Below are 21,010 nucleotides of genomic sequence, written 5' to 3'. Positions count from 1 at the left end.
TTTGACAGCCTGGGCAGTTATATTGGAGCATCATTGGCAATAAAGTCATCACTGAGTAATCAGCGAATCTATCATAAAAAAGTTATTTAACTGCATGTATTTCTCCACCTGGCCTTCCTCTCCCCCAGTGCCCCACACATTTTTAACATCACTCAGAGGGAAGTTGGACTTCCTTCACCAACTCATCACTTTGGAGGAGCTTTGGGTGCCAGCCCTGAATACTGAACTGCAATTCTTATTCACCTATTGACTCCCTAACCTGGAAAACAATCAGGAGTTCACTGAGAGGACTTCCTGTGGGCACTGAATTTTGCATTGCACGGTGTGCAGCAAGAAAAGGGAGTGTGTGTTGAGGAAGAAGAGGGAGGCTATATAATGGTGGGGTGGGACAGACAAACAGTGATGATTACTTTTTCGATGAACAACAACATAGGACGTGGGTTTAGGATGAGAAGAGCAAGGGTTTTGTTTTTAATGATCTGTCGAGAGCCTGATGCACCTAAGCCTTGCCAGCCTGTTTGTTAAGTGAGTTACACATACAACACAGTGCCAAGAGCCCCAAGGAATTCATTCTCTGTGTCAACACCACAGGGTTGGGCAATGAGCAGGGCTACCACTCAGCAGGGTGGTGTCCCATCAACACTGATGAAACAGCAGGCAGTCTTCTGACCACACACCTTGGGGAAAATCATATCCCAGTAAAAATAACTTCCAGTGTTTCTCTTTTATTAGTTTCCTCGTGTTGTTTGTTTTTACAGCATTTAGGGAAAAAGGAAAGGGAGAAAGAAAAAAAAAAAAGCCTAATCTGAGTCTTTGTTTTCATTATTCTGCTTCTATAAATAAAAAATTGCTTATTTCTAATTATTTTGTGTGCCTCTGGCTCTCAGTAGGCACTCAAATAATATATAAAGTAGCGGTGTTAGCCCATTTTCTATTCTCAATAATAACCAAGGATTTGGGCATGCTGAAACCTGAAAAGTATTTTAACATGAATAAATATGACTCGGATTTTACCAAAAGGCAACGATTTGTCTCCCAGGGTCTCTATAAAACTTACTCATTGCAGAAATGTCTTATACCAGCTAGTGGTCAAAATTCCAGCACATCACATGATGTTTCTGGTCACTGAATGTTTTCAAGATCAAAGTTAAATGTCGAATGAAATGCTAAATCTCTGCAGCTTTAATTCCAGAGTAAGACTTCCTTTCCTCCCCACCCTACCTCCAGCTAAGGCATGCTTTTCGTGGTCCTGAAACAGAAGGCACACATGGGGAAGCTTCTGGCTTTCTCAATTGTCCTCCTCCCTCATTTCCCCTGCTGTGGTTACTGATCTCTCCACCTGGAGAGTAGCAGGAAAGGAAGGCAAAAAGGAGCAGAAGGTTCTTCTCCCACTGGCGCCGTCATGTGAAGATTTCAGGCAAACCTGAAGGGCATTTTTTTAAGTTCTTGGAAGCCAGGCCAGCTGGATCTCCCCCATCTGCAACTCCTGAGATGCGGGCGATGTCGTCTTTTCCTCCAACTGGTTTTCCAGTGGTGTCACTCTGCTGGAGTCTCCTCCTCATCCCAGATTTTGTGGGGCAAAAGTCCAAATCATTAAGGTTATCTGGTCATGCATATTTGTTTGAGGGACTCTGAAAGTGCAACCTAAATCAACTCCCCCTAGCCCTCGAGATCAGAAGTCTCTAGTGTAGATCTGGCAGGGATCAGGTGCCACCCACCTAGGTCCCCCAAGAGATGCACAATCAAATATCAACCTCTCTGAGGAGTGTCGCTGAAGCCTCAACATTGGATTGAGGCTAAGAGAGATGCATGCCATGTCATTTGTTTTTATTTCATTTAGAAAACAAGAAAAAAGAAAGCCTAACTCCACTGGGGAAGAGGTAGGGCTATAATGCCGTATAAACCTCTTCATAAGCCTTCACTTCTCTCGTTGCTGTGAGGCCAGAGATCCATAGGGTTCCTGGCTATCTACATGGAAAATTCCTATAGGATGCCATTTTTTTTCCATCTCATTTCACAATGATGTCAAATGAGTATCCCGTTACAATAAATATTCTCCAGAATAATTTGTCTTGATATGTGGATGGAGGACTTTGGAGTCAGACAGACATGGTATTCTGATTCCAGCACCCACTAGCTGTATGACCTCCAAAAAGTGCTTAATCACTTGGGGCATCAGCTTTCTCACCAGTAAGGCAGGCAGAAGTATACATCTTAGGCCCCTCTGATCAGTAACCCTTTATTGATTAGATATAATGTCCCAGGGCATGGTGCCTGGCCAAAAGAAATGGATGATCCTTTTTGGCAATTTTGAGAAGACAGAAGTGAAAAGATTTTACTTTACGAGCTATGAAAATTACTGTGCTTTAAGATCATGAAAAGCACAGACTTTGGTATATGAATTCGTGTAGATGCTTAATGAAATTGTTCAGAGTTGAACCTACCTGATATTTGACATTCCTATAACTGTGCCAACCATCAGAGGCATTGCACAGGAACCCTCAAGGTAACACTGGGCATGTCTTCATACTTGGGCCTGTACCCAGAAAGAACCCAATAGAGAGACTGTTGGTGGGAAATCCTGGAGTCCCACAGAAGAAGGACACATGCAATCAGAGATAAGCAAGAGAACACTCACTCTCAAAGACTCGACATGCAGCAATTGCATGAGCAAAGGTCAAGGCTTGATAATTAGGGCCCTGAATCAAGGAAAAAGCATCTCAATGCAAATCGGACAAGTGGGACGAGAGCAACACGGTGCTCACAGAAGGGTTCTCCTCTTAGCCATGCAGAAGGAAGAGACCTGGAGCCCCAGAATCCAGTCTACAGTCTCCCTATTGCAACATCCACAACTGCACAAGACAAACAGTAGTGAGCTCTGTATATATTCAGGATGGGCTCAACTATTCTTCTCCAAGCCATTTGCCAACTTCATAAATTCTAGAAACGTTAAAACACCGAAAGTGCTCTCAAATCTCTGGTTTGGGGACCCCCTCCTTGTCTATTAAAGTAAAGGTTATGGCACAGGAAAGGGCAAAACCACATGGAAAACCCCAGAATTCCTCCTATGTGTGTTACATGAAACATGGTTGGGGGTAGATCAAAGAAGGAACACAAAAAATTATGAATAGTTTCTGGGTATTTTTGCATATTTGTGGTTTTTAATTATCATTCACTTTCCATTTTTCAGGAGCAGATTTAATCACAGCCTTCTCCTTGCTATACTGCATTTCCATGTTTCAAGTTATAGCTTTATTATTAAACCAAAACCTAAGTCCTAGTAAATTACCTTTCTTTAACTGGCATCCTAGTTTACTCCAGGAGGAAGGGATCATGGAAATTTATTGCCTCTAAGGTTCTTTCAGAGTGGTTTAAAGGGCCCTAGGAAATTGACTTGAAATAGATGCTTCCAAATGTTATTGTTTATGCACTAATACAACAGCAGCCAATAAACATATTCAACTGAAATGTGCCCACAAGAGAACAAAATACATGTGTTGTACCTGTTTGACCCATCTACTTCACTTAGCCTATTAAACAACTCTCAAACCTATGCAATTATATATAAATATATATACACATATATTAAAGACCTTTCGCCTGAAGTTTGTTAGAACCACACATACATCCAAAGAGAAGAGCCAGCTAAAAATAAAAACCCCACACATGCATGCACCTATATGTGTGTATATATGTAATAAATTAACTACATTTAAATCATATACACAATAACTCCTGACTTAACGTCAATAGATTCTCAGAATTTTTTTTTTTTTTTTTTTTTTTTTTTTTTGAGATAGGTTCTCACTATAACACCCAGGCTGGAGTACAGTGGCACGATCAGAGCTCACTGCAGCCTCGACCTCCCAGGCTTAAGCAATCCTCCCACCTCAGTCCCCTCAAGTAGCTGGGACAACAGGTACATGCCATCACACCCAGCTAATTTTTGTATTTTTTTGTAGAGATGGGGTTTCACCATGTTGCCCAGGCTGGTCTTGAACTCCTGAGCTCAAGCAATCCACTGGCCTCAGCCTCCCAAAGTGCTGAGATTACAGGCGTGAGCCTCCATACCTGGCTGATTCTTGGAAATTGCAACTTTAAGGGGAACGATATACAGCATATTGTTTCATTCAACATCATTTTGTTATAAAGTTGATGAGAACAAAAAATGGCTTTGTTATATGTGGCTTTGCTTAAAGTCACAGTTTCCAAAGACCTCCGAACAAGTGAGAACCTACTGTAATCATCTTTCTTCTTAACTTTCTTAAAGTCATGCAGTTGCATTACTTGTAATATAATATTTAACATACACATTTGTGAATATATACAAACTAAATATATTGAAGTTATATATAAAGGCATTTCCTCAAGTTTATCAAAACCATGCACACCAATATATTATTTATATAGCTTATATATGTATGGTATACATATATACATATAAACATATTCTGTTCCCTTTAAGATTCTTAAAATCTTAACTATTTGAGGTACCTAAGATTCTCATTCTCTGAATTTTACTCTGTAAATCTACTCTGCTTTTCCAATGTGTTTGGTGTCACGCTCACTTGGCAAAATCCCACAGCCTTACTGAATGATTGCTTCTCAAGAAAGTTGGTGGTAAGGCAGAATGTAAGTCAGAATGGACCCTATGCCTAACGGTAATCTGGTATTTCTAAAGTGTGTTTGAAGGAGATATTATGTTCTTTTGAAAGAGCATGTGTGATGGCCCCTGTTGAGTAAGTCTGAGAATTGTTATGTTAAAAAAAAAAATGGGAAGATCATTGACCACAAAAATGGGAGAGTTTCAAATGAACACGTGGCTATGAATTGAGGAGGCAAGGACTCATTCAGCACATTTTCCAGGCTTACATGATCATGGGGAAGCTGAAGGGAGAGGCTGTGCAACCGGCTTTCTGTTCCCTCCAGATGTTAGCTTGCACCAAGCAGCACAGGAGTTGGGTGCAAGTAAAATAAAGGCGAAAACTTTCAATCCTAGAAATGACTGGTTGAACCATGTTATCGCTGATATGCCATACTGATATCAGAATTGAAGAAAACAAATGTTCCTTGTTTATTTTTGAAGGTTCCTTTTCCTTATCGTTTTTTTGCTGGTGGTTTCTAGAATAGTTTTTTCCCCTTTATTTGCACATTCATTCTTGTGTTTGATTTTGATATTATCTATTCATGTTGTGGTCCTGATTGCTTAAGCACAACATAGGAAATTTTGAAAACATATATGAAACATATTAATAGATATTTTTTGCCTTTTGGCTTTTTTTGAGGAAGGAAGACCAACAGAGGTTGAAGTCTCCACCCTGATCATTTTCAGGTATATGACTTGAGGCAAGGTACCTGACTTTCCTCATGCTCCATTTCTTTATTTCTATAAGAAGAAGAATTCCATTGTTTACCTTGCAAAGTTGCCGAGTCAATGAAGTAAGAGATCATTTATAAAGTTCTAAGCACATTCTAATTGTTTGAGGGCTGGTGGTTATTACCACAGTTGCTATGAAACAATGAGCCAACTTTAACCATAAACTACTCACTCTTTCATCTCAGACACTCAGCATGTGGCCTTTCTAAACACTTTGGAGAAGTGACCAGAGCACTAAGCAACTTGCATAAGATGTGACAGGAACTCAGAGCCTTGCAGGTGGGCATGTGGTTTATTCAGAAGCAGCGACGACACAAGGCACACATTAGAGATGGCACTCAGCACTCTGCGTGGTGAGCTCCAGCTGTGATTCCACTCAAGGAGAGAAGCTTCAGCGGGCAGGGCCAGTGGGTACCCCTCTTTGTGAATGTGGTGCAAGACACAGCAAAGGCCCAAGTTGCTGACATCCCCAGTTGTATCCATTATGGGTGCACAAACCCCTCACAGGTCCTGGAGGGAGGAGGCTACGCTAGAGGCAACATCAGGAGGGAAAGAAAAAAGGAAAAGAGGGAGAGAGGGCAGGAGAGGGGGAGGGAGTTTAGAAGGAGAACAGGAAGACAGGAAAAGAGAGAAGAAAGGAAGGAAGGGAAGGAAGCAGGGAGGGAGTCGAGCAGGAGGACAGGAAGGAAGGAAGGAAGGAAGACAGGAAAAGAGAGAAGGAGGAAAGAAAGGGAAGGAAGCAGAAAGGGAGGGAGTCGAGGAAGAGGACAGGAAGGGAGACAGGAAAAGAGAGAAGGAGGAAAGGAAGGGAGGGAAGGAGAGAGGGAAGGAGTTGAGGAGAACAGGAAGGAAGATGGGAAAAGAGAGAAGGAGGAAAGGAAGAGAAGGAAGCAGAGAGGGAAGGAGTCGAGGAGGAGGACAGAAAGGAAGACAGGAAAAGAGAGAAGGAGGAAAGGAAGGGAAGAAAAGAGAGAGTGCAGGAGGAGAACAGGAAGGAAAACAGGCAAAGAGAGAAGGAGGAAAGGAAGAGAGGGAAGGAGTCAAGGAGGAGGACAGGAGGAAGACAGGAGGAAAGGAAGGGAAGGAAGGAGAGAGGGAGAGAGTGGAGGAGGAGATCAGGAAGGAAGACAGGAAAAGAGAGGAGGAGGAAAGGAAGGGAGGGAAGGAGAGAGGGAAGGAGTCGAGGAGGAGGACAGGAAGGAAGACAGGGAAAGAGAGAAGAAGGAAAGGATGGGAGGAAAGGAGAGAGGGAGGGAGTCGAGGAGGAGGACAGGAAGGAAGACAGGGAAAGAGAGAAGGAGGAAAGAAAGGGCGGGAAGGAGAAACAGAGAGAGGAGCAAACGAGGAGGGAACTGTTTGGAGTCAGGAGCCCTAAATCCCAGAACAATATGATGATAAAGGGTGGGGAGTGATGAAGCCTGAGCCCCTCTCTCAGATGTCTAGTTATGTCTAGTCAGTGAGAATCCTGGCAGGACAAAGGAAATTCGAACTCATGGTAAGGTCTGACCACATGCTTCACTTCTCCACATTTTTGGAGCACACATCCTCCCTTCACATGTGCTATTTTAGAATAGTGTGTGTCTACTTAGGCACTAACATTATGGATATTACGAAACATGATCTGTAATCATTAGTGAAGGCTATAAAGCTGATGCTGGAATTTCTACTTTCTTGTTATTAACAGGAAGCTACATTTTATTATTTTCATAGGCATGTCTTTGATCCCTTTGTCCATTTTTTGAGAGCTGATTTAAAAATTAAATAATATAAACCGTAAATACACTTTACCTTAATATGTACATTGCATTATGCTGAAATCAAATAAAATGGTTGAAAGCAATGATGTCTCCCCTCCTCCCTGTAAGGATACCTGGAGAAAAGACCAAGACACAAGAACACTGACCAGTGTTCACACAAATATTAAATGTTAGGGCTGGGTGCCATGGCTCCTGCCTGTACTTCCAGCACTTTGGAAGGCCAAGGCAGGTGGATCACTTGAGGTCAGGAGTTTAAGACTAGCCTGGCCAACATGGTGAAACCCCGTCTCCACTAAAAAATACAAAAATTAGCCAGGCATGGTGGTGGGCACCTGCAGTCCCAGCTACCCAGAAGGCTGAGGTGGCAGGATCGCTTGAACCCAGAAGGGTGGGGTTGCAGTGAGCCAACATCATGCCACTGCACTCCAGCCTAGGCGACACAGTGAGATCCTGTCTCAAAAAAATAAAATAAAATAAAAATAAATGTTGGTAAACTTAACACATTTGCTACTTCTTTACATTAAAATGATAATCCTGGCTGGGCGCGGTGGCTAACGCCTGTAATCCCAGCACTTTGGGAGGCTTAGGCAGGCGGATCACAATGTCAGGAGATCGAGACCATCCTGGCTAACATGGTGAAATCCCGCCTCTACTAAAAAATACAAAAAAATTAGCCGGGGGCATAGTGGCGGGCACCTGTAGTCCCAGCTACTCGGGAAGCTGAGGCAGGAAAATGTCGTGAATCCAAGAGGCAGAGCTTGCAGTGAGCCGAGATTGCGCCACCGTACTCCAGCCTGGGCGACGGAGCGAGACTCCGTCTCAAAAAAAAAACCAAATAAATAAAATAACAACAATAATAATCATCCTAAGCCCCCTCCCCACAAGGAAGTAGCTGGTGTACCCCCGGAGGGGTCAATGGTCTAGACCATTGGATGTCCTGGTTGAAAGGCAGAGGCTGAGTCGGTCAGTCTGGGGCTGGCAGCTGGGATTCTGCATTTCTAGTGAGCTCCCAGCGGATGCCGGCACTACCAGTTCAGATCACATCTGTTATCCACCACTGCAGAGAAGCAAACCGGACCTCTCGCTCAGAGCCAGTGTGTACTCTGATGGTGAAGGGGTTCAAAAACAATGACCCTCCCCACACACAAGTACCAGATACGTCCGAGAGTACAAAACCAGGAGTGGCGAATTCAGCCATTTATGTCAGGCTCCCTTCCACAGCTCACTGGGCTGGGAGGAAACCAGCAGCAGGAAGGGGTGAGAATATTCAGTGCCTCTGAAGCAAGAGACTTCCTAAGTCAACTTTGCTAAGCCAGCTATATAGGGGAAGAAGGCAGGTAAGTCTGCAGCAAGGCGCTCAAATTGAGGCCCCATCAGATGAAGTCAGAGCTTTCTGGTCTCTCAGCATCATCAAGAAAAGTGGACTGTGTACAGCCACTGAGAAAGATGGTCCCTAGTCCAACCTGTTACCCTCCATCTACACTGGGCAAGATGTGTGTCCCAGAAAAGTAAAGAGAATAATGGGGCAAAGGGGGCTCACAGAAAACAGATATAGCAGACTGGAAACCAAATACAACAGATAACAAAAGCACAGAGACACAGGAACCAGGACAACAAACTAAGGAAGTTGAAATAAGCTAAGACTTCATAGAGGATGGCATATGTATACACACACAATAAATGGCATGTTTAAGTTTGTATGTTGTGTGAAAGAAGATCGTCTGTTTATCTGTTCCATTGTTAATGTGTTTTTGATGCCATCATACCGTAGTTTACTGGATCATTTCTACTGTATCTTAAAATTGTCAGGAAAAGTAACTTATTGTCCCATGGGGAAAACACAATTGTACAAAAGTAAACTGTAATTCATGGAAGGAAATGCATCCCTGTCAGCATAGAAGCCGGCCATCTTTGGCTGTTGGAGAATTATGAAAAGCTAAAAACTAACTTGTTATATGTGTACAAACCACATTGCTAGAACAAAATTTCATTCTTTTCCAAACTAGCTTGTAACAGAGAAGCATTCACACAGTCAGTTTGTTTTCTTTTTTTTAAGCAAAGAGGAGTCTTCCATCTTATGCATAGAAGTGATGTTACTGAAAAGTATAGAAAATAAGACTTATAAAAAAATAATGTGAAGCATGTTTTCACATCTGTGGAGAGCTGAAGTACCTAAGGTTTCCCAATCTGTCTCTTCCACAATCACTGTGAGGCTTTGCCATTTCGTCAAAATGGGACTGGGGCCTTTTTTCCTTTGAAAAATACTCTTTATTGGCCGGGCCTGGTGGCTCACGCCTGTAATCCCAGCACTTTGAGAAGCCGAGGTGGGCAGATCACTAGGTCAGGAGTTCAAGACCAGCCTGGCCAATATGGTAAAACCCCATCTCTACTAAAAAATACAAAAATTAGCTGAGTGTGGTGGCTGGTGCCTGTAATCCCAGCTACTCGGGAGGCTGAGGCAGGAGAATCACTTGAAGCCAGGATGCTGAGGCTGCAGTGAGCAGAGATTGCACCACTGTGCTCCAGCCTGGGCGACAGAGTGAGACTCTGTCTCATTAAAAAAAAAAAAAAGAAGAGAAAAAGAAAAATACTCTTTTTTAATTTAATGACTAAACAGAAATGTGAGGTGGTTACGATACCAAAAAAATAACAGAAACTCTGACATGTGTGCATCCATTTGTTTCCAGAGAATGGAAAGAAACTGGGAGGGAGAATTCCAAAGACTCCAGGTGGAAAATACTGTCATACTTACTGTAGGTACCACAGCAATGTGTGTGGAATGCATCTATTATGGAATTGTGTTCCCCAAAAATATATGTTGGAGTCCTCATCCCCACTACCTCAGAATGTGACCTTATTTGGAAACAGGATCTTGTCAGAGATAATCAAATTAAAATGTAGTCATTAGGGTGGTCCTTAGTCCAATAAGAATGGTGTTCTTAAAAAAGGAGAAAATTTGGACACAGAGACACACACAGAGGGAAGACAACAGGACAAGATACAGGGAAAAGAAAGCAGGTTCAAGCTGAGGAGAAAGGCCTGGAACAGGTCCTTTCCTCACAGCCCTCAGAAGGAATTAAGACTGCTGACATCTTGATCTAGGACTTCTGGCCTCCAGATCTGTGACACAATATACATCTGTTGTTTAGGTTACTTAGTCTGTGGTACATTATTATGGCAGCTGTAGCAAACTAATACAGAAACCATGAATGACTGTATTTGAGTCACACAAGTGCCTTCCTAATTTGCTCATAAATTGCCTTCTCTGAAATTCCGTGTCCTCAAAGGGAAATCACGATTGCATTAAACGGGGGAAGCTATCTTATAGCACCAGCTGTAAGAACACATAATTTTATTGACTATATATTATGCACTAGTACTAAGGGCCTGGCCTGCCTCACCTCCTTTATCACCTCCATTTTACCCAGGAGGAAACAGACACAGATGCATTTTGTCTATCATAGATGATAATTCTTGCTGAATCCAGGCGTGCCCCCATCCACCATGTAGGCACTAAACTAGAAATACATCCTTATGTTTACACCTGTTTTTTGTTTTGTTTTGTTTTTATCTTTTTCCCCTTTTGTGGAGAACAGGGTCTCGCTATATTGCCCAGACAGTTCTTAAACTCCTGGGCTCAAAGTATTCCCGCAACTCCCACCTCTGCCTCCCTAAGTACTGGGATTACAGGTGTGAGCCACTGCGCCCCACACACCCTCACATTTTTAAAGTCTTAAAACTCTCTTATTTCCGCTTCTCAAAAGGTCCAATCCTTGTCCTTAAACGTGAATATACCGCATAAACGAACACAAAATACAAACAGGGACAAGAAAGTATTTTTCTGACGATGGCGGGGGGGGGGGAAGAAAGCTGTTTAGGTGGCATTTGAAAAGTTAAAAAAGGAAGAAAACTCAGAGCAGCCCAAAAGACAGATGATACCTAAGAAGGAACAACCAGCAAGGCATGTTGACTATTAGTATTATTTCAGCATCCTCCTTGCGCAGCTTGGCTTTGCTCTGGGACAATGCACCAGCCTGGGACACTCAGAGATGCAGGCACGGAGGTGGTGCAGCCTCTCCGCACACTGCGCATGCGCGGCTGCCGGTTCAAGTCGCGGTCCAGGACCGCAGGGAGGCGGGCAAGCGAAACTGAGAAAAACCCACCCACGGTCCAGGGGCTGGCGGCTCGGGCGAACCCACCCAGGGACCTCGTGACCAAGGCCATTTGTCTGCAACCTGATGGCTAGCAGTGATGCCACCCTGAGAAACTTCAACCCCCTCTCCTCACTCGACAGTCCCTTGTACTGTCCCTCCTTCCTCATTCACACCTGATACAAAGTCAAGCAGTGAATTTGCCCTCTCGGCTCTGCGCGGCCGCTGACTGCGTAGCTTGGACCGATTCCGGGTGTGAAGTGAGGAGGAGTTGATACGGGTAAACGTATCACGCCGGCCCGCGACGCATCCCTGGTCTGCAGCTGCTGCTGCGGCGAAAGCCCGAGGTGCGCGTGCGCGGAGCGGCACTAGGCAGCCCAGGACGCTAGGGCTCCGAGACGCCCGGCGAGGGGCCGCGGGAGGCGCGTGCGCAGAGCGGCCCGGTCGCGCGAGGAGGCCGTGAGTGCGCGTGCGCGGGGCGGGCGGGTGCGCGCGCACTTCCTCCTCGCCCCCACCCAAATCCAGAAGGCGGTACCATGGCGGCGCCCCCGCCGCAGCCCGTCACCCACCTCATCTTTGACATGGACGGACTTCTTCTGGGTGGGTAGTGTGCGGCCGCCGCCTCCCGTGAGGGCGGTCTTGGGTGGGCGTGGGAACGGTCGGCGCGGGATACGTCACGACCGGGGGGCCGCGGCGGGGCGGTGTTCGAGCAGGGACGCTCGGGCTCCCGCGCGCTCTGCCCCCCGCCGGCCCCGAAGTCGGGCGGCGGCCGGGAGCGCCCGCGGGCCCATGTCCGGGCTGGCGGGCGCGCGTGGCCGCGGCGTCTACGCGGCCCCAGCACCCGCTTCCGGTCGGCGGGCAGCCCGTGGGGCTGGAGCACGTGGGCGCGGTCCCTGGGGACCACCGGGCGGGCTCGCGGCTCTGCGCCCTCTCCGCAGAGTGCGGCGCGGCGGGACCTCCGCGCTGTCTTTTCGGTTATCCAGGCGTGCGACCTTGAGAGGTGCCCAGCCTCAGTTTCCCCGTCTGCAAGCTAGCCTGGAGGATACTTGCCTGCCTGCTCCAAGGTTGCTGCTGTGGGCGCACCTTGATGGTAGCATCCTACATGGTAGCGGTTCTCCACCTGGCGGTTTTGCCGCCCTGAGGGCATCTGGCAATGGCGATGTTAGGAGACATTTTGGCTGTCGCAGCTGGCGTGGAGTGATGGGGTCACCGGCATCTAGTGGGGTCTAGACCAGCGATACTGCTAAACTTCCCGCAGTGCACAGGAGTGCCCTATGCAACCATAAGGAATTATCCCGCGCCGTCAGCAGCGTAGAGGCACAGAAGGTCTGTCAAGTGGTCTGGCTGCCTAGGGTGACCAGCACCAGGGACATCACCTGGGGGCCACCCTACCCCTGCCCAATCAGAATCTGCATTTTAACAAGTGCGTGAACGTTTGAGAACCGCTGCTCTATCAATCCGAGGCATTAAGAAACACTTGGCAGTGTACTAAGGTAGTCAGTCATAGCACATGTGAACTTCACCAGCCAAGAGGAATTCAAGTAGAATTCAAAGAATAAAACCCTGTTTTTAACTCAAGACAGAACTATGCTGAGCTCTACCCAAAGCCTCAACACAACACTATGACACATAATCACCAGGAGGCTTCATATATCTATAAACATGTCTGCATACTCTGTGTAGACAGCTGACCTGCTTGTTTACGTATATCATTCCTTCATTTCAAAACCCTGCAAGTTAGGAGGAAGTATTTGCATTTCAGTAATTAAAAAAAAAGAAAAAACCCTGAAGCTCAGAGAGGTAAAGCTACTTGCCCAAGGTCACACAGCTAATAAGAAGCCAAGCTGACAACCGATTCTAGATTGATCCCGTTCTAAATATAAATGATGTTGAGCTCATCTTAAATTGTGAATGTGACCTTGTTTCTGCTCATCATATTGCTGGGTAATTCACTAGCAGTGTTTTGTTTTAAAAAGGCACACAGAAACCATTCTCTTCATTTTATGAACACACAGGTATAAACTGATAAATTCCAAAGGAAAAAAAATCCCCGTGGAGGTCACTAATTGGAGCCAACGGTGTATGCAGCTACTAAATTTGAAATGACTCAATGTCAGAAAGCTTCTGGGATACATAGGTATAGTTTGTAGACATGAATTTTCCTACTCCGGTGGTCAAGAAGCTAAATTGTCAAATACATTTCTTACCCTCTAATAAAGGTCCAGAGAACCTGTTCTGGGAGTCTTATGAATTTTAATACCCAACAAGATGTCTCATTAAAATTAAATTTATTAAACTTCTAAATGAGCTTGATGCGTCATTCTGATTCTAGATTCGCACATAACCATGCCCTGAAGTGATGAATGTGACTTAAATGGTATTACAAGCATTGACCTCACATTGTTACCCAATCCTCTGATCTAGTCAGATAACCAAGAATTAGTGCTATTTGGAAAAATAAGCCATACTACTTATTCCCCTCCCTCATTTTCTGCCCGTTTCCTCCTTTCCTGCCCTACCTCTTCTTTGAGGTGGTAAGGCCTTGCAAAACTTTCTTGGAAATATAACTTTGCTTATCCCATTCTTTCATCAAATGTGTAAATACAAAACACAGCTTTCCAGAATGTACCACTTTAATTTAATCTACCAGATTATGCCTGCTCTCATTCTTTAGCACCTCACTTCAGTGTATCTGTTGTTTGCATAACAATATATTATCAATTTATAATGAGTTGTTTTACAGTAGGTCTGTTTTTTGGGAATTTTGAGTGCATTTTCCTAGGAAGTTCTATTTGTCGATGTGGCCCCAATACTTGCATACTTGGGGAAGTAAAATTGAAAACGAATAGTTTCATGGAGGATTGTTAACATTAGAGGAGAAGCTTGTTTAATCAGAGGAGAATGAGGAAGTAAATGGAGATTTTAGAGGAAATGTTGACCAGGAAGAAAGCCGGGACACTTTCCCATGCTTTTGACATGTACGATGCTGTTGTCCTTTTTTTAAAAACAAAACAAAACAAAACAAAAAACACTTTGGATTCTGTTTCTCATTACCAAGGTAACAGTCAGTTATGATTTAGGTAATATTAATAATTTTTGCTCTCAAATGCCACTCAGAGAAAGAGAATAGGGGACTGGGATTAGTTAAAAACTGGAATGATTTTGAAAGAAGATAACAGTTATTAAACAGTATCTCAGCAGCTGGACAGGGAAGATGATTCCTTTTGTAAATAACCGAAATTAGGAACACAAAAGATGGTCCCAATTTCTTTAAAAGAGAAGATAGTTTGTTGTCCAGAGCAGTTCTGTCTCGCAGAATTGAGCCAGAAATTTTGGGGAGCAACTTTTAATAAGTAAAAAGATACAGATGACATTGATTTGAATGATGTAACCTAATGTATCAAAAATATTATTTAATAAAAAGTCACTATAAGAAAATCATTGAAGTTTTTGACATTAATTTTGATACTAGGTTCTCAAAATCTGTGTGTGTTTTATACATACAACACATCTCAGTTTGAACTAGCCTCATTTCAAGCACTCTGTAGCCTCACTTGGTGGGTGGCTACTGGCTTGGGCAGCATGGGTCTAGGTCTTTGCGGAGAAACTCAAGATCTTGTCTGTTGATAATGGCTATGCTGGGAGGGCCAGGCAGAGGATGGGTATTAAGAATATTCAGAATTAGGAGTTTTGGTGTATGTAAAATGTGGTATGTGTAAAATGTGGTTTTCTTGGAGTCTAACACAGAATTATTTAAAATCCTTTTAAAATCAAAGGAAAATAAGCTTATTTCCAAATTCTTAAATATCATAAAATAATAAGGTAGATCTGCGAAGGGTAATAAGAACATTTGCAGTGTTGACCATAATATACCACATCTTTATAAATCCAGATTGCAGGATTTTAATGAGTGACTTCTGCTTCACCTTTATATAGTAAAATGAAGACCTCTTCTGTGCCTTCTTGCACTCCCATAGCTTCCTCTTTGCCAAATAATAGCACTTGAGACTGTAAGTGCCTGCCTCACTGTCTGGGGCCCAGGAGACACTAAGAGGGCACGGAGGTAGGGTCTCTGTGGGGATCACCAAGCCCAGTACCGATGGGATTGTAGGCTGCTTGAGACAGTTGACAGTCATGTCCACTGTGTGGCCAAAATTCCACAGACATAGCGTGAGTGTGTTTCGCGCTATCATTCTTTGTTAACTTCATGTAGGCTGTTTCTTTAGACACCGGAACATCCATATAGCTGATGACAAAAATAGATTTTTCTTACGTAATATTAGCGCATGCCCTAGACATATTGTCAGAAGAATCTACGTATGTTGTCATTTGACCCCATGAAATACGTCTGATGAGGTTTAAAAGTGCAGCTGACAAGCTTTTCAGCCTCAGTCGGTTCTTACTACTTGATGTTATCAAGTCATTCATTCCAAGTGGGGTTTCTAAGAGTTTTGGCACATTTCTGAGGAGGGTGGAGCAAAGTGAAGGATCATTCCGCATGCTTCCATAATAGGTGGTTATTGTTCAACCCCAGAACGTGCAGAGATCCTAGTTGGAATGAGATAGTAATCACAACCTCCCCTCCTTCCATCATTTGTAATGGGTCTTGCTCTGGATGTCAAAGCAACTCTGGTGGTAGGTTCACATTCTTTCTTTGCCCCGTCTCCTCTGGGGGCTGACAGTGCACCCTTTGGTTTTAACCTTGCTAGGTGAAATGTAGGTTCTCTTCCACATTTGCAAAGGAGATGGCTGAGGGTGGAGGCCAGTGTGAGGGCTTGGGACAGAGGTGAGCCCTTATCTCAGGGGCCATGATTGGCCTTTCACTACAGTGTAATCAATGAGTAATCTGTTGTTTCTGAAAACTGAAAAGTCTTCTGGAATATAGAAAGCACAAGGCACGTGTGTTCCTATTAAGGGAACAAAGAGATTTGGAGTAAGATGCTATATTGTATGTCGGAGAAACAGCATCAAATTATAGACTTAGCTCCCTTTGGTTCTGTTTTCTAATAGACCTGAACCATGCCAAGCTTACGTTCTTGTGGTAAGTGGTTGGTTGTCCACTGCAGCTGTTTCTGTTTCTAGAATAATTGAGAAGGGGGTAAAACTTAAAATGCAAAATTCTGCAGATAGATAAGAGTTTTGTCCAGCTGCCAACACAAATATTCAGCAGATTCTAGGCATGCAGGTGTAAAATATCCTTTTCTTTTTTCTAGCTCTCTCAAATAAAAGCAGTATGGTTTTATTTAGAATCTTTAAGTAAACTGGATACAGGCATATGTGAGAACTATTGTGGGTTCAGTTCCAGACCACCACAGTAAAGCAAACATCGCAATAAAATTAGTCACAATAAGTTTTTGGTTTCCCAGTACACATAAGGTTAGGTTTATACTATACTGTATTCTATTAAGTGTACAATAGCATTATGTCTAAAAAATGTACATACCTTAAATACATTTTATTGTTTAAAAAAAAAAGTGCTAGGGATCATGTCATCCTTCAGTGAGTTGTAATTCTTTTGCTGGTGGAAGGTGTTGTCTTGACATTGACTGTTGACCAGAGTAGTGGTTGCTGAAGGTTGGGGTGGCTGTGGCAATTTTAAAAAATAAAACAGCAATGACCAGTTTGCCACATCAGTTGATTCTTTCTTTTACAAAAAAGTTCTCTTTCGGTGAGGCACGGTGGTTCACGCCTATAATCCCAGCACTTTGGGAGGCAGAGGCAGGCAGATCACTTGAGGTCAGGAGTTGGAGACCAGTCTGGCCAACATGGCAAAACCCCATCTCTACCAAAAATACACCAGAATTACCCAGGCATGATGGTGCGCACTTGTATTCCCAGCTACTCAGGAGGCTGAGGCCCAAGAATCATTTGAACCCGGGAGGCTGAGGTTGCAGTGAGCCAAGATCGCACCACTGCACTCCATCTTGGACGACAGAGTAAGACGCTGTCTCCAAAAAAAAAAAAAAAAAATGGAGTCTTCTCAAACTCTGCTGCTGCTGCTTTATCAACTAAGTTTATGTTAATATAGTGAATGCTTTGTTGTCACTTCAACAATGTTCAACAACATCTTCACCAGGAATAGATTTTTATCTCCAGAAACTACTTTCTTTTCTCATCCCTAAGAAGCAGTGTCTCATCAGTTCAGGTTTCATCCTGAGATTGCAGCAACTCAGTCAAATCTTCAGGCTTCACTTCTAATTTTAGTTCTCTTGGTATTTCTATCACACCTGCAGTTACTTCCTCCGCTGAAGTCTTGAACCCCTCAAAGTCATCCATGAGAATTGGAATCAACTCCTTACAAACTCCTGTTAACGTTGATATTTTCGTCTTTTCCCATGGATCTTGAATGTTGTTAATGGCTTCTGTAATGCTAAATCCTTTCCAGAAGGTTTTCCATTTACTTTGCCTAGATGCGTCAGAGGAATCACTATGGCATCTATAACCTTAAGAAATGCATATCTTAAGTAATAAGACTTGAAAATTGAAGTTACTCCTCAATCCATGGGCTGCAGAATAGACGTCATGTTAGCAGGCCTGAAAATAACACGAATCTCCTTGTACATCTCCATCGGAGCTCTTTGGTGACCAGGTACATTGTCAGTGGACAGAAATATTTTGAAAGAAATCTTTGTTTTTGAGCAGTAATTCTTAATAGTGGGCTTAAAATATTCGGTAAACCATGCTGTAAACAGATGTGCTGTCATCCAAGCTTTGCTGTTCCATTTACAAAGCCCAGGAAGAGAAGATTCAGCATCATTCTTAAGGGCACTAGGGTTTTCAGAATTGTAAATGAGCATTGGCTTCAACTTAAAGTCACCATCTGCATTAGCCACTAACACAAAAGTCTGCCTGTCCTTTGAAGCTTTCAAGCCTAGCACTGACTTCTCCTCTCTAGCTATGAAAGTCATGCGTGGCATTTTCTTCCAGTAGAAGGCTGTTTTATCTACATTGAAAATCTGTTTAGTGTAGCCACTTTCATCATTGATCTTAGCTAGCTCTCCTGGATAACTTGCTGCGGCCTTTCCATCAGCACTTGCTGCTTCACCCTGCACTTTTATGTTATGAAGATGGCTTCTTTCCTTAAACCTCATGAAATTCTGCTAGATTCAGACTTTTCTGCAGCTTTCTTACATGCGTCAGCCCTCATAGAAGTGAAGAGGCTTAAGGGAATGTTGTGCTGGTTTGGTCTTGATCATTAAAACTTCCTCTATGTCAGCAATAAGGCTGTTTTCACTGTCTTACCATTCATGTGTTCACTGGGGTAGCATGTTTAATTTCCTTCAAGAACTTTTCCTTTGCATTTACAACTTGGCTAATTGGGTGCAAGAGGCCTAGCTTTTAGCCTGTCAGCTTCTGACGTGTCTTCCTCACTAAGCTTAACCATTTCTAGCTTTTGATTTAAAGTGAGAGATGTGTGACTCTTCTTTTCACTTGAACTCTTGGAGGCCATTGTAGGGTTATTAATTGTCCTGATTTCAATATTATTGTGATTCAGGGACTAGGGAGGCCTGGAGGAGAGGAAGAGAGATGGGGGTCTGTGGAGCAATCAGAACACACACAACATTTATCCATTAAGTTCTCTGACTTATATGGGTGCGGTTTGTGGTGCCCTAAAACAATGACAATGGTAACATCAAAGATCAGTCATCATAGATTGACGTAACCGATGTAATAATGAAACGATTTGACATATTTCAAGAATTACCAAAACGAGACACAGACACATCACGTGAGACATGCTGTTAGCAAAATGGTGCTGATAGACTTTCTCGACGCAGAGTTGCCAAAAACTTCGAATTTGTAAAAACTACAATCTGTGAAGCACAATAAAATAAGATATGCCTATATAATATGGGACAGCAGTGCATCATTTTGTTTTGTTTTGTTTTTTGAGCTAGAATCTATTTTTATCCTTGAAAAGCTGTACGTTAGAGATTATTTGGTCCTTTTTATCTTTGTGATTATTCACTCTTTACTCTGATTCTATTTCTTTTTTTAAAAACTGCTATAATTTATATACTATTTGCTGTCATTTTTCATTAGTAGATGGAGACTTAAAGCAATGTAAAGGAGCAAGGTAAATGATACCTCCTAGAAAATGTCCCCTGAAAGCACTCCTTATATAGATGCTCAGGCGACTGGTCAGACCTTCTGATGAGATGTTTGAAAAGTGATTGATAGACAGTCTATAGGTAGAAAGCACAATAGTGTTATCCTGGAATACATTACGTTTGAAAATAATGCTCATACCATCGGCTATAAGGGAATTTCAGTGATTAATAAATGCAGCATTTAATATATTAAGAGCTTCCTTTAATAGTGTTAAAATGGTGGAAGGGGGCAACCTTGATTTTGTGATGCAGATATTTGCAGTTTAAAATTGCCTTGTTGGTGCTTAAAGAGCATTTTTTTGAAAACATAGTAATCCTAACTCGTGCATTTCTACTGTGTAAGAGCATAAAAAGGAATACTTTCCCCTGTGGGTTTTCATAGCTGGGCCATCCATGTGGCTCCTCTTCATATCCCTTTTCAGCAATGTCTGGCAGATAGATCACCACCTTCCCTGATCCTCCTTTATCGCCTTTCTCCCTCATGTCCTTTGCTGTGATGCCAACAGTGAGTAGCAGTTAAGGACCCTGGTGCAGCTGGCCACGTGGCAAGGTGCCTGTGTATGAGAGGAGAATGGTCACCTCTTCACAGCCATGCCTGGCAGGCAGTTTCATGGCATTGCTTGTGGCGCTTGGCAGGGCCCTTGACTCTTCTCTCTGAGCTCTGGGAGCTGGGCCGAATGATGTGCCCTTTTGTGATCGATGGTGCCTTATTTAAAAAACACTGCAGATGACATAGCTGTTCAAGGACAGAGCAAGCAGCAAACCAAAGTTTGCTGTTTGACTCACAATAGACTGTCCCATGTGTCTGTGAAGTGAGAGCAAATGGTCATAGTTGGCACATCGAAGCTTATCTGAAACCTTCAGACAAAAGACAAAATAAGCACCCACCCTCTCTCCCACTTGTGTGAGCCGCCATGCACGTGGAAGAGAAGCACATGGTCCTTGAGCACTGTACACCTGTCTGCTCTCTAGCCCAGCACTGTGGATCCAGCAAACCTTTCTGCCAGGAGGGAAATGTTCTGTAACTATACTGCGTCCGATGGGAGCCACAGCTGGAAACTGGGCTCATGAGATGTGACTCATGCAACTGAGGACCTGAATTTCTCGTGTTATTTACTTTAAGTAGCCCCCAATGACTAGTTGCCAAAACGCAACATAGAGAAACAAAATATAGAGTGGACAGCACAACTCTAGAGGAATGCATTCACTCATCCTTAATCTATTTAGAAAATACTCTGCTGGGTGTTACAAAGGCTCAAAATTAGTCTCTTCCTTTAAGGATCTTAGAGTTCTGCTGGAATCTAAAACATGATTGGTAAAATCTGTGAATAATTGCTGATGATATACACAATAAGAATATGTTAGCGACAGAGCAGGATTTTGAACTGAAATCACATTTGGGGTAGCATACCATCAAGGATAGACAGGAGCCAAGAAGAAAAATGGATATTCCAGACCAGGAGAAATGGCCCAGCCATAGGCATCTTTACTAAAGCATAGAAGAGAGTAGTTTTTTGTTATTGTTGTTGTTGTTGTTGTTTGACACGGAGTCTTGCTCTGTTGCCCAGGCTCGAGTGCAGTGGTGCGATCTCAGCTCACTGCAAGCTCCGCCTC

The 21,010-nt window shown here is 43.4% G+C and overlaps 2 protein-coding genes across 4 annotated transcripts in view; one reads left to right on the top strand and one right to left on the bottom strand.

Annotated features, from left to right (window-relative positions):
• Nucleotides 1-12,753, bottom strand: part of STS (steroid sulfatase) — a 284,875-nt gene extending 272,122 nt beyond the window's left edge. The window contains exon 1 of one of the 2 annotated variants that reach the window (XM_077988100.1): nucleotides 12,332-12,753. The gene's annotated coding sequence lies outside the window, so the exon portion shown is untranslated. The remainder of the gene's footprint in view (nucleotides 1-12,331) is intronic. The other variant, XM_077988102.1, reaches the window with a different exon arrangement.
• The window catches only part of PUDP (pseudouridine 5'-phosphatase), a 174,869-nt gene continuing 165,640 nt past the window's right edge, over nucleotides 11,782-21,010 (top strand). For both annotated transcript variants that reach the window (XM_015126903.3, XM_001089095.5), the window contains exon 1: nucleotides 11,782-11,885. In XM_015126903.3, coding sequence (XP_014982389.1) covers nucleotides 11,822-11,885 — 64 coding nt within the window. In that variant the 5' untranslated portion in view covers nucleotides 11,782-11,821. The remainder of the gene's footprint in view (nucleotides 11,886-21,010) is intronic.

This window comes from Macaca mulatta, chromosome X, assembly GCF_049350105.2.
Source record: "Macaca mulatta isolate MMU2019108-1 chromosome X, T2T-MMU8v2.0, whole genome shotgun sequence".
NCBI classification, from domain to species: domain Eukaryota; kingdom Metazoa; phylum Chordata; class Mammalia; order Primates; family Cercopithecidae; genus Macaca; species Macaca mulatta.
The sequence above is the reverse complement of the archived record's forward strand: the minus strand, read 5'-3'. Positions and strand labels throughout refer to the sequence as shown.